This window comes from Botrytis cinerea, chromosome 5 (assembly GCF_000143535.2).
Source record: "Botrytis cinerea B05.10 chromosome 5, complete sequence".
NCBI classification, from domain to species: domain Eukaryota; kingdom Fungi; phylum Ascomycota; class Leotiomycetes; order Helotiales; family Sclerotiniaceae; genus Botrytis; species Botrytis cinerea.
In genome coordinates this window covers 341,169-352,697 of record NC_037314.1, presented here as the reverse complement: position 1 = coordinate 352,697, position 11,529 = coordinate 341,169, and the positions used below count along the sequence as shown (strand labels likewise).

The 11,529-nt window shown below is 43.1% G+C and overlaps 1 protein-coding gene across 1 annotated transcript; it reads right to left on the bottom strand.

Annotated features, from left to right (window-relative positions):
* Positions 1–682: 682 nt before the first annotated feature.
* Bcvps13 lies at positions 683–11,313 on the bottom strand. Its single transcript, XM_001552013.2, has 2 exons — positions 4,329–11,313; positions 683–4,278 (listed from the first exon to the last, which is right to left on the bottom strand). Exons 1-2 carry the CDS (start codon positions 10,793–10,795, stop codon positions 1,122–1,124), a joined length of 9,624 nt encoding a protein of 3,207 aa, XP_001552063.2. The 5' UTR covers positions 10,796–11,313; the 3' UTR covers positions 683–1,121.
* Between the last annotated feature and the right edge of the window lie 216 nt (positions 11,314–11,529).

The window sequence follows — 11,529 nt, the reverse complement described above, 5'->3', positions numbered from 1 at the left end:
ACATCAAAGAGAACACAACTCGAAAATCCGGCATGGTGTAGTGGCTAGCATTTCCGCCTCTCATTCGAAACCCTCGAGTTTCAATCAGGTCGCGGGAGACCGGGGTTCAATTCCCCGTACCGGAACTTGCTTTTTGTGTTTTTTTGGGGGGTTTGTGTTGTGAGGGGTTGATATTATGGTTTGGGGAGGGGAGAGTTATTTGTGCGTGTGGATTTTTTGGAATGATTTTTGAGGGGGCAACGAAGGAGGGGGGGAGGGAAGAGTTAGAATGAATTTTTCGTGTATGCGTATTACCGAGGTATCCCCGATTTTCATTTTAATATTCTTAACATTTGTTTGTTCACCGAGGATGGATGTTTTGATGTTGAGATCTGAAAAGAGAGAGAAAGAGAGAGTCAAAGAGAAAAAGAAGTAATATATTCATTCATACGAATACGTCTACTACGTATTATAAATATAAATTACATATTTAATTAGTTACTTGGCTAGCTATCTACTTATTAGCGACATTGAAGATAGATAGATTTAACAATACATTATTATATACCTACCTACCTACCTACTACCTGTCTATATATCTAACCTACATACACCAATATGATAATAGTTTTATTACTTCCAAAGTTCTAATTCGAGTTACACATTCACACACATATATATTTTCTTGCTTTCTTAACTTTCTTACTTTTCTCTTATTCTCGTTCTTGGTGAGTTTACTACTCCCTCCTACTGTTATTTCTATTTCTATTTAATAATACTATTATCAACATATACTTATTCGAAACTTCCTTATTCACCTCAACAATAATAAGAACATATACAGACATACATACATACCCTCCAACTATTCAATAACAAAAAACAAAATCTTAAAAAAATCAAGATTCATATTTATATTTTCTACCAGTGCCTTATAAACACTACATCTTTATTTTCCTTATGTGTATTTTCCATGTGTATTCCTATCCATCGCCACCAAACCCACGACTCCCATTTTATTTCTTCCAGCAATCATACCTTCATCATGCAATCCATCATACAACCCCGTTCTTGATTGTCCATCCCACCCTCAACGAACACCACTTCCCCCCCTAACAACAATCGCCTCTATCTGCGAGCCCTCACTCCGTAGCCTTATACTTCTTATTGAACTCTCCTACCGCCACTCCAATATTCTTATACAAAAAGTTCCTCGAACTTTCCTCCGCAACCGGCACAAATGGACCATTTGTTCCTCCTCTCAATGTCAAACTCAGACCTGTCCTCTCTTTACTAATCGTTTGAATATCCTTCAATGGTACATCCCACTCACTACTCAATTTCTTACTCTTGACCAACATAATCCTTGAATAAGTCAACATAACCACCACATCTTCTCTTGGCAATTCCAGATGTGCAATGTATTGTTCATTAAAGTATTTCCCATTATCCAGTTGTTTGAGCCAGAATTGTCCTAGTGCTTCCCGTTGGGAGTATGGGCGTACAATTCCATCTTGTCCGATGAAACGAGTGAGTCGTACACGATCGAGTCCGCTATCGTCGAAGACTGTCGTAGTATTACGAATACCTTCACTAACATTTGAAGCGAGGTCAAAGACACCAATAGCTGGCTTCGTAGCGAATCCCAAAAGACCTTTACCGACACCTTTGAAGAAACCAGCAGCACCTTCTTGTTCTGCCCCTTCAAGAGGTTTACGTGCTAATCCACCTACACCACTGGCAAAACTACTAATGAGGGAATTTGCGCCTGCCGTAACACCATAAAGAGCGTGCTTGGGTCTATTTCGAGATCGGGTCATACGGCGACGATCTTGGAATTGTTTGTCCATAGTAGCTTCAGCGAGACCTTTTGCAATACTACCCGTCCATTTCGAGAAACTGTCTGAAACACCAAATACTGATTTCTTGACGAAACTGGTGGCACCTTTGGCGATACCGATACCAAGTTGTTCTGGATCGTTCATGATAAACCCTTGATATGGTTCGTAGAAGATATCAGCAACACCAGAACTGATGTTGGTGAATAAGCCGACAGGATTCCCAAGGAAATCGGCAGAACCTAAGATTTTATGAACTTGATAAAGTGCTTCTTGCGAATAATGATTGGAGATATTCATCATCAAAACAGCAGCAGAAACTCTTGCATTCTCCAACATCAAAGCATTCATACGAACTGGAGCATCATTGATATTACCGATAGCCATCGTTAAAACATTCATGAAAAACATCAAGGGATTCTTTGATGATGTCTTGTCCTCAACATTGACTCGATCGGTGCGGACGAAAGATAAATCAAGTTGCATAGGTTGGATGTTGAGAAGTTCGAAATAGATATCTTGACCCGATTGCTCTTGTTTTGGTTCTGGAATGTCGAGACTTTCATCACAAAGTACACCTTCATGTGTTTCTGACCAGGCAGCTCCAGGTACCTTTGAAAATTCCAAAACAGCAAAGATAAAATCTTCATCAATTTCGAGGGTCATTTGCTGCACCAAAACTGTTGCATATTTGATGTAAATAACTCCGTAAGAATCATCCTTCACTCTAGTAACCATAGCATGAAGAGATGGATGAGCTTCGGTTTCCTTGGTGCCCTTCTGAACAACACTAGGATACAAAATCATAGGGAATATTCCACCATAAAGTTGATTGTCAATTTGTATCCACTTAATAGAGGCAGTGATTGTTTGATACAGAGGCGATTCGGCATATTTAAAAGCGATATCACGCAAAGTAATATAAGCAAGTTCCCTGAGTTGAGCATTGACCAGAGAGATACCAATACCACCAAGTTTGAGTTGTGCTTTGAAGTTGACGGCAGTATCTTGACTCTTGACCTCAAATCCTCCAGCAAAACTAACAGAAGAGTTTGTTCTTGCCTTTTGCTTATATAAACTCTTCGATGCTTTATAGTTAGATAGAATGAGAGTTTGTGTCGGACCGTCTGCTGCGACGTTGAGATCGATAATCTTTTGGTTCCTGGGATTGGGATCATCTCCTCCAATCTTCATGGGAATGAGATTACCAATCTCTGCAAGTTTTATGTGACGTTCTCTTCCGTTTGCAACAATTATCAACTCCTTTTGTTTAGCAGCAGGATAATCCCAAGCGTATGGCATGATACTTCTGGGTGGCAAACGATATCTGATTGGCTTCCATCCAGATTGATCCTCGGCATCTTCATCGTCCAAGTTAGGGTTCGCTTGGAAGAACATGAACTCCGTGTCACTCTCATTGCGCATAGAGAATGGCCAGTTCTTAGTCTCAGCACTGATGTGCAAGAAAATTGTGGCATTTTCCATGAGAACTTCAACTCTGATGAGCTTTTGTCGTTGCCCAGCCTTGGCCAATTTCACATGTGTAATTCCAAGATTCGAGATTGTGAATGGTGATGACCACTGGTTGTTTAATCCTGGGAAGCACATCGTGAGTTGTTTTACATGACTCTTCTGAAGGAAATGAAGAGGCTCTAAAGCTTGTGGCTTCAAAGTCCAAAGTTCAGATGACCCAGGCTCTCTAACGTTTAGTTCTTCGCTCATTTGATTCTTTAAAACAAAGCGAGGAGCAAGTGTGACAACCTTCGTCATCTTATATTTACCCTCTCCTGCTTCGACACTGATACCTACATGAATTTCGGTATTGTTCTTTGAGGAAGGCAATATGACATCTACATTGCTGCCGATAGCATCCAAACTTTGCGGTTTACTCCAGTTGGAGTCACCGACCTTCATTAAAGCACGATTTCGTTGATCATCTCCGCCATACGCGAACATGTATGGTAGTGCTTTGCGCCGTTCAGAATCGACTGAGTCAGTATGGAACCCTTGACCTGCTGCCGTCTTTGCTTGCTGCAATAGCGATTTTTGTTTGATGTTGATCTCTAGGCCAGTCTTATTTAGGATTACATAAGGACTGTATACGGTGACTCTAAAAGCTCCACCACTATCTGGAATCTTGAAATAGTGTAATCTGAGGTTCAAAGCAAGTCCATCGCGATCCTTGCAAACGAGAGCTGTCTCCTTACGGAAGTCGTCTTGGTTATTTGAATTGATGATTGCAAACTCGCTGGCCTTGAAAACTGTATCCTGCATATCAATGCTCATGAGAAGTAGATGTGAAAGTTCGACGACATGAACAGGACTTAGACCACCTTTACGGAGGAAGTTTGTCCAATCTTTCTTCGTGTTTTTGTCATAGATACGATACTTGAAGTCATACGGTAGTAAGTTCTCAAGCTCAATAGGTGCCGAAAGTCGAATTCGCATGTAAGGGTAGATACTAAAATTGTTAGATAAACTCAAATAAACCAGGATATCAGAAAGTATTACCTTGTAATAGGAGTAGTCTTGTCAAAAGTGGCATTCATTTGGAAATAGAACGGAGGCGTCTTATCACCGCTTTCACCCTTGCAAGTAATTGTCCTCGTAGGTCTCTTCAGAAGATCTTTCCAGAAAAGTGATTCTGTAGACCAAGAATAACCGAAACCTTGATCTGGTCTTACCAGCAGTGATTTCGTGAATGACGCCCCAACAGGCGCGGGACGACTTTCACCAGGTGCAATTTTCTCAATTTTGAGTAGATGGCCCTCTTGAGGGTCAAAGATTCCGAGCTCCACAGGAATTTGTGTCTTGTTTTCTACAAGGAGCGGAGATCTAAAGGTGATATACTTGACGTTGTCTTCACCTAAGGTAACTTCGACAAGCAGCCGATGTAAGATTTTATCCTGACGGGGTCGTAGACTGTACAAAGTCTCTCCTTCACGGTTGACTGGAATCTTGCTTAGACTATCAAATCCACTTCCCTCCAATCTGATTCCTACATATCCACTGGTGTTCTCAGGCGAGAGATTCTCACGCATCTTCTCCCAATCTTCAAATCGCCAAGGTGCTTCCTCACCATCTGTCAGCGTAGCGGCCATGGTATTATCAGCATCAGGGACATCTGCCCATACATTAATATCAAATCCAGTGTAATTTCGGATGCGATATGGAGCGTCGGCTCCTCTTGGTTTTGATAGAACATCATCAGACTGGCTAAGGAACTGCGCAGACTTCGATGCTAGCGCAATGGTCGCAGATGTGACAGTAATCTCGAGCGTCTTTTTCGAGATCAGGTCGACGGACATGCAATCCGGGTTAAAGTCTTTCGCTACCAGTAGTCCTAGTTCCCAAGGCTCAATGAGAGGTTCCCATGCTGACTTGGAGAAATTGTAAACATTGATGAACATATTGATTGCGGTATCAGCTCTTAAGCTACCCGACCAATCCGCAGCAGAAGCTGTGAATTTCTTGACACTAAGATCGAGGATTGGCAATTCATGTAAATCTCCAATCAGAATGAGTCTCATTCCTGCCAATGTCGCAGTTAACTCCTCGTGCTTCTTCTGGGCAGGTTGAGTATTGGTTTGGGCAATTGGTGTTTGTTGAGACGGTACAATGGTACCGGCATTGGTTCTTTTCATTGTAGATGCACCTCTGCCGCTAGCAGTTCGTTGTTTGAGGCTCGAGGAACTATGCAATTGTTTTGCCTTGACATCAGATGCAGCGGGTTTCTTCTCACTAGATTCATCATCATTGCCGGAAAGCTCGGATGCTCTCTGCACAATTTGAATCGCTAGAAGGATATCACGTAGTGATAATCTCAGAACAAGAGGCTCAACATCAAGATAAATGCTTTGGGCGTTTGGCTTCGAACTATCCAATGACATTTGGAGGGAAAAGTCGTCAAGAATTCTCAAGCGAGTGTCCTCAAATTTATCCATCCGGCACAAGAACATACCCATCTCAGATACTTGTAAGGTGAGAGCGTGTTGCTGTGACATGAGGATTTGCTTTGTTCCAAGTACAATCGCTTCGGAACTGGTACTGAGTGGATTTGCAATCAAAATAATCTGTGCATCGACGACATTTACTCTGAAAGCTATTGACATGGAAGATTGATCGGACGAAGAAGATGATTGACTAGGTGATTTGCTTGGCGATCGTGCTTGGCTAGCCACAGTCTTAGGCCTGGCTACCTGCATGGAATCTGCATCGGATGCATTTTCGGATTCAGTTGCTTCATCCTCGTCTTCTGGCGAAACGGGTTCTTCAACAGCGAGTCCCTCGGTTATGAATGCCTGTAGAGCGAAAAGATAATCCAGGGCAAAGATAACCTTTGGGCTATCTATTGACAAGATAGCAATGAGGTTACGTTCTTGTCCTCCGGAGATAGTAACGCTAGCCATGAATTGTTGTACATCCTTATTCGAAGATGTCATAATCTTTCGAAACTTGTTTGTCTCTCTCTTCCTACTATCCTGGATGGTGAAAGCGTGGATTAAGAACTCTGATTCTAATGAGCCATCTGTCATCATACGAAGTTTAACCTTCGTGTCATCCATAGAGAACCTCGACAAGCTTGCGGCCTCAAGATCACCGACTGGCTCATTCTCCTTTGCTAGTATGAGTTCGAGACCGATTGTGTTCACATGGAAGGCTAAGTCAAGCTTTGTCCAACTCTGTGTACTAGAACCGAGTTCTGGACCAAGATCAATCAACTCATTATTATGGTTATCATCTGAGGATCTCTGGGTGATAGCCTTTGCTCTTTTCGTCGTCGGGCTGGCCACTTCGTCTACAGCTTGTTGTTCGCTGACATCCGAATCCACCATGAAAGCGCTTGGAACAGACTTTGCTAGCTCAAGAAGAAATTTCAATTGCATCTGTGTAATTCGCAGATTGAAGTCAGACATGTGACCTTCGATCTCTAGATCCGGACGAAGTGCTCCAGCAGTATGTTCCGCATAAGTGACCAAGAAACCCAAATCAACCTTGTCAATGAGTTCAAGCTCTTCTGTCTTCTCATCGGGGAAATGGAAGTCAGATGTTAATCGAATATTTCTAATGCCAGCGGTGAGCTTCATCGCAATAGTCGCATCCTTCGAGTCATCAATTGGGACGAATTTGTTTTCTGCATAAATCTCTCCCAGGTAAGCAGTTATCATGTCTCTTTTACCACTGCCTGCATTCATGACACGAGGGAAAACAACAATCGGTGTTTTGATGTTGACATCGAATTTGATGCGGCTGGTACTTTGCTGAAGTTGAGAAGCTTGGTTTGCTGCAGCTTGTCGGGCGGCATTGAAAAGAGCTTGCATCTTGCCAAATTTGACCAAAAACTCAATAATCTTACGATATGGCTCTTCGAGGAAATTAACTTTGATAGAACCTGCGCGTAAGTAGATAGAGGAATCATATCCAGGATATGAACTGACTTTAGCATCAAAGGTCTCATATCGGAAATCGGCCAAGTCGTCTCCCTCAATAGCGATCAACTTTCGAAGATTCGAATCGCTAGAAGCTCCGAGATTAACATCATCTACTAAAGATAAATCTCCCAACTTTGCGCCAATTCGCAAGGTATTTCCTAATATAAAGATGCCCACATCCGCATGATTGAACGAAAGAGTAGCTAATCGGATGCCATCGTTATTGAGTATCAAGCGTATACTCTTCAAGTCAACCTTGACACGAACTGACAATTCAGTGTTCTTGGCCGGTGGTACCACCTCATCTTCAAAGGGCGACTCATTCGGCACAGCTAGTAGATCATCTGTGGTTTCTTTGGTAGGTTTAGGTAATTGAGCTGGGCCGTCTTGATTTGTAAATGTAATCAAGATGAAATCAAGCAGAGTCAATAGAGTCTTGCGGGTAACCACCAAATTTATTGTGGAGACAGAGATATCTACATTTATCTCAACTCCGTCATATTTTGGCATGAATTCTGGCGAATGTGGATTTACCTTCACCACTTTTACGTTGATGAGGGCAGTTTCGTCTTCTGATTCCATGTCTCCAGAAGAAACTATTGACTTGAATTCAGCGGGAGGATTATCAATGAAGTCATCCACGACCACGGATTGCAGAACGGTTTCCACAATCAGATCGTATGGGCGAAGAACAAGATTCACGCCGAAGTTCTCAGCGACTACTTCCACCAAAAGTTGATCTGGCTTCCTGCCTTCCGGATCACTTCGATAAAGTGAGCCCTGAAGTCTTTCCACTTCAAATTTGAGCTCAAAATTCTTTTGTTCCAGTTTGAGTTTATCGCTCTCTTTGCCACTAGGAGCGTCTTGAAATTCATCATCATCGTCATCGTCGGACGAGTCATCTTGGAGAATGATAGCCTCTTGTCTTGAGAAATTGAAAGATGTAGATTGTGCCCGATCCCTTGGCTTCGACGAGAATGGTGCTCTTATTGATAAAGTCGAAGTTCTGCGACTCTTGGCTGATGTCTGTGCTGGAAGTTCCTCCGCATTTACATTTGGAATGGCTGAGTTGATAATACTCATCAAGCTTTTATATTTCTTGTCTGAAGCAGAAGCATGTAGTACAGGAAGATGACCCGAAACTCTTACTTTGGTCAAGTTTGGCGCTTTTGGTATGATTGATGTTTCAACAATGAAATCAATATTGATCTTCTCGACAACACGCATCGATTGAGGATCTTCCTTCTCCGTGACTTGTGCTTTCGTATCTTCGATGGAAGGTCCAATGAGAACTTGTGTATTGGAAAGCTTGACCACGAATCTATCATACATGAGAGATTCTAGGCGTTTATAATCCGCATCGGTATAAACTGTCTTCTGCTTTGATTGTACTTCACGCATGGTTTCCTCATCCACAAGTTCACTGTTCACACTGATATGACCGGCATCGAGAATCAGACAAGTCGTTTTCCCCGAGGTAATGTTTTCGGGTACAATGATGAGAGGTGCTTGAAGATCTAACTTGGCATTGATTGTTTTGTGCTCCTCGAGTGCAAACTCAAGTCCTGCTCTTGTCTGTTGTCTGAGTCCTTCTACTGTTGCTCCTGCAGATTCCATAAGAGCCCCAATAGACTCCATATGTCTTTCTGGTGGCTTGAAAAATTGGATTATACCCACAAGGAAATGAGGATTCCAAATGATCTCAAGCGGCTTGAGTTTTCCAGTCACTGCAACATCACCGGCATCATGCAAGGGATTCGTTTCAACTTGGAATTGGAAGAATGGATCGGGAGTATCTTGCGACTCATCGTCATCGCCATTAAGCAGAAGTTTCGTCTTGGGTGTTTCAGGAGCGTCTTTAACACGAACAATCTGAGGAAATAAACTATCAGGGGTCGTCCCGTCGTTCACTCGCAGACCCCCAAGGCTTATATCCGCTAACATTGACTCGGGTCGCTGTAAGAATTTTGCCTTGAAAGCATCAAAGTAGAGACTGAGAACTTCGACCGTATTATTATGAGGATCACGCTTAAGTGTAAAGCTACCGGTATTGAGCGAAGCCTCGATTTGCATCTTGACGGTCTCTTTTGGCAAATCGATACTTTCCGCAATTGCTGTTTTTTCGTTCCAATCAATAGCATCGTACAATTCTTTCCGCTGTTCCTCGGTCATAGTCGTTTCTTCATCCTCTTCCTGTTCTTGTGGTTTCGAGCCCCAAGCCCATGCAACCCACCCTTGCTTTTGCTTCGGTGCTGCCTTTTTAATACCGACATTTTCTTTCTTCAATTGGTTCCTAGCCAAGGACCTCCAGAAGCGTATATCTTCATAGTCGAGTTTCCACTCAAGTTTATCTAGCTCCTCATTTTCTTCAGGTGATAATGGCTCGGTCTGCTTCTTCTTTTTCTTGAAAAGCTCAATGTAACGAATCCGATCGTCTCGTCTCTCCTTGAAGAAGGCCCATGACCAGCGACGATTGCGTTCATGAATCTTACTTAAAATAGCATTACCAGCAAATTTGAACCAAGCACGTGGATCTTCCTTTGGCCGAACACCCTTCGGTTGGAACTTCTTATATTCTTGATGAAGGAGGAAGTAATGAAATAAGTCGACCATCATCAAAGCATCCCGATATTGATGATCGTCAAGAACCACTCCAATTTCGTCGAACAACAGCCCAGCCTTCATATGTGGTATCTCTATCTTACCGCTTTTGTCCATCTCGAGCTTCATCTGACCACTAACAGGCTTTAGAATAAACTGGTGATTGGCTTGTTTTGCATCTTCACCTCGCACAATCATCTCTTTGAATTTCGTCAACATTTCATCATGCGATGCGACCTCTAGAGGTGTAGATACCTCCGCCTCTCTCCCAGTACTCAACAATTCTGCATCCGTGTTCCAGTAGACAGCTAAAGCGCCTAGAGTGGCAAGCTTATGTGTGGTTCCAGAAGAATTTTGTATGTATGTAGGTTTCCAGTTGCCATCCGTACTGATAGCACTGAACTCTTGTAATGTAAGCCCGAGAGCAAATGGGTGACCAGGTGCCGAAATTGAGTCCTCATATCGTACGTGAATATTCTTGACCGTAATTTGGAGATTGTCGATGATTTTGGTAACCAAACTATCCGTGAAACTCTGGTTCTTCTGCTGTTCTTCCAAACTCATGCCCTCCTGGTTTCTATCCTTCAGCATCTCGGCACTGTCCAACTTCTCAATCTTAACAACCTGCCTCCGCCTCTCCTCCTCCTCTTCATCCCACTCTGCATCTTCTTTCGGCGATGCGAGTACATATATGTCTTCGATTTCGACTTGTACAGGCTGACCTCGCAGATTCGACCATGGTATTTTCAAGGTAAGTTGTCCTAAGTGTCCCTCCACCACATTTATAGGCAGCTTTAATTGATCCAAGGCCTCTCGTCGTAGCTCCAAATCCCGTAGCTTAACATCTCCCGACCAAATGCCTACTTTCAGTTGTCCAGGATCGAAATTCCGTATGTACATGCCCAGAAATCGATTTAGCAACGATGAAACCAAGCCTTCCAACATCTTGAGTTCCTATTGCCGTCACCCGGGCCGGGAAGCTCTAGATTAATTTGTTCGAAGGATGGTGGTTGGCATCCGCGATGGCGAATTTGCAAAGATGGTTGTGGCAAAGGTAGATTGAATATCATTTAATCCATCGCTTTTGAATCGAGGCTTTCTTCGTTTTTCGTGGCAGATCACGGTTCGTTCTATTGTATGGTATTGATGGTGGTGGTGGTGGTGGTGATGTATGTGAATGTATCGTACGAGGGGTATCTGAAAATCGCCCCAGCTGCAGTGTCCCACGGGTTTGTGTAAGTATTCTGGATTCAAACAACAAACAGCACGCTCACTAAAGGCAGCCACGAAGGAAGAACGAATTATTGGAATGATAAACGATGAACGAGGTACGATGGCACAATGTTAGAACGGAAGATCACAATCATAATCACAATACATAATGATAATGCCACGTAAAAGCGATTCCCAGAAAAGATAAAACCTGTAATCCTCCCTTCCCAAGCCTTTGAACATCCCATCCCATCCCATCCCATCCCGCCCATCGATTTGGATGCATTGTGTTCATTGGTGCGCAGCGATCTTTTCTCTCAAGGCGTGAAGGCTTGTATGATCACTGTTCGCTAAGTCGACCTTGCATTCTCTATGGTGGAGCTGGTCGACCTGGCACGACCTGGCACGACCTGGCAGAACACACGACAGGGCACCGTTGCTCACAGCTGCTCAGTGCTCCCAAGCTG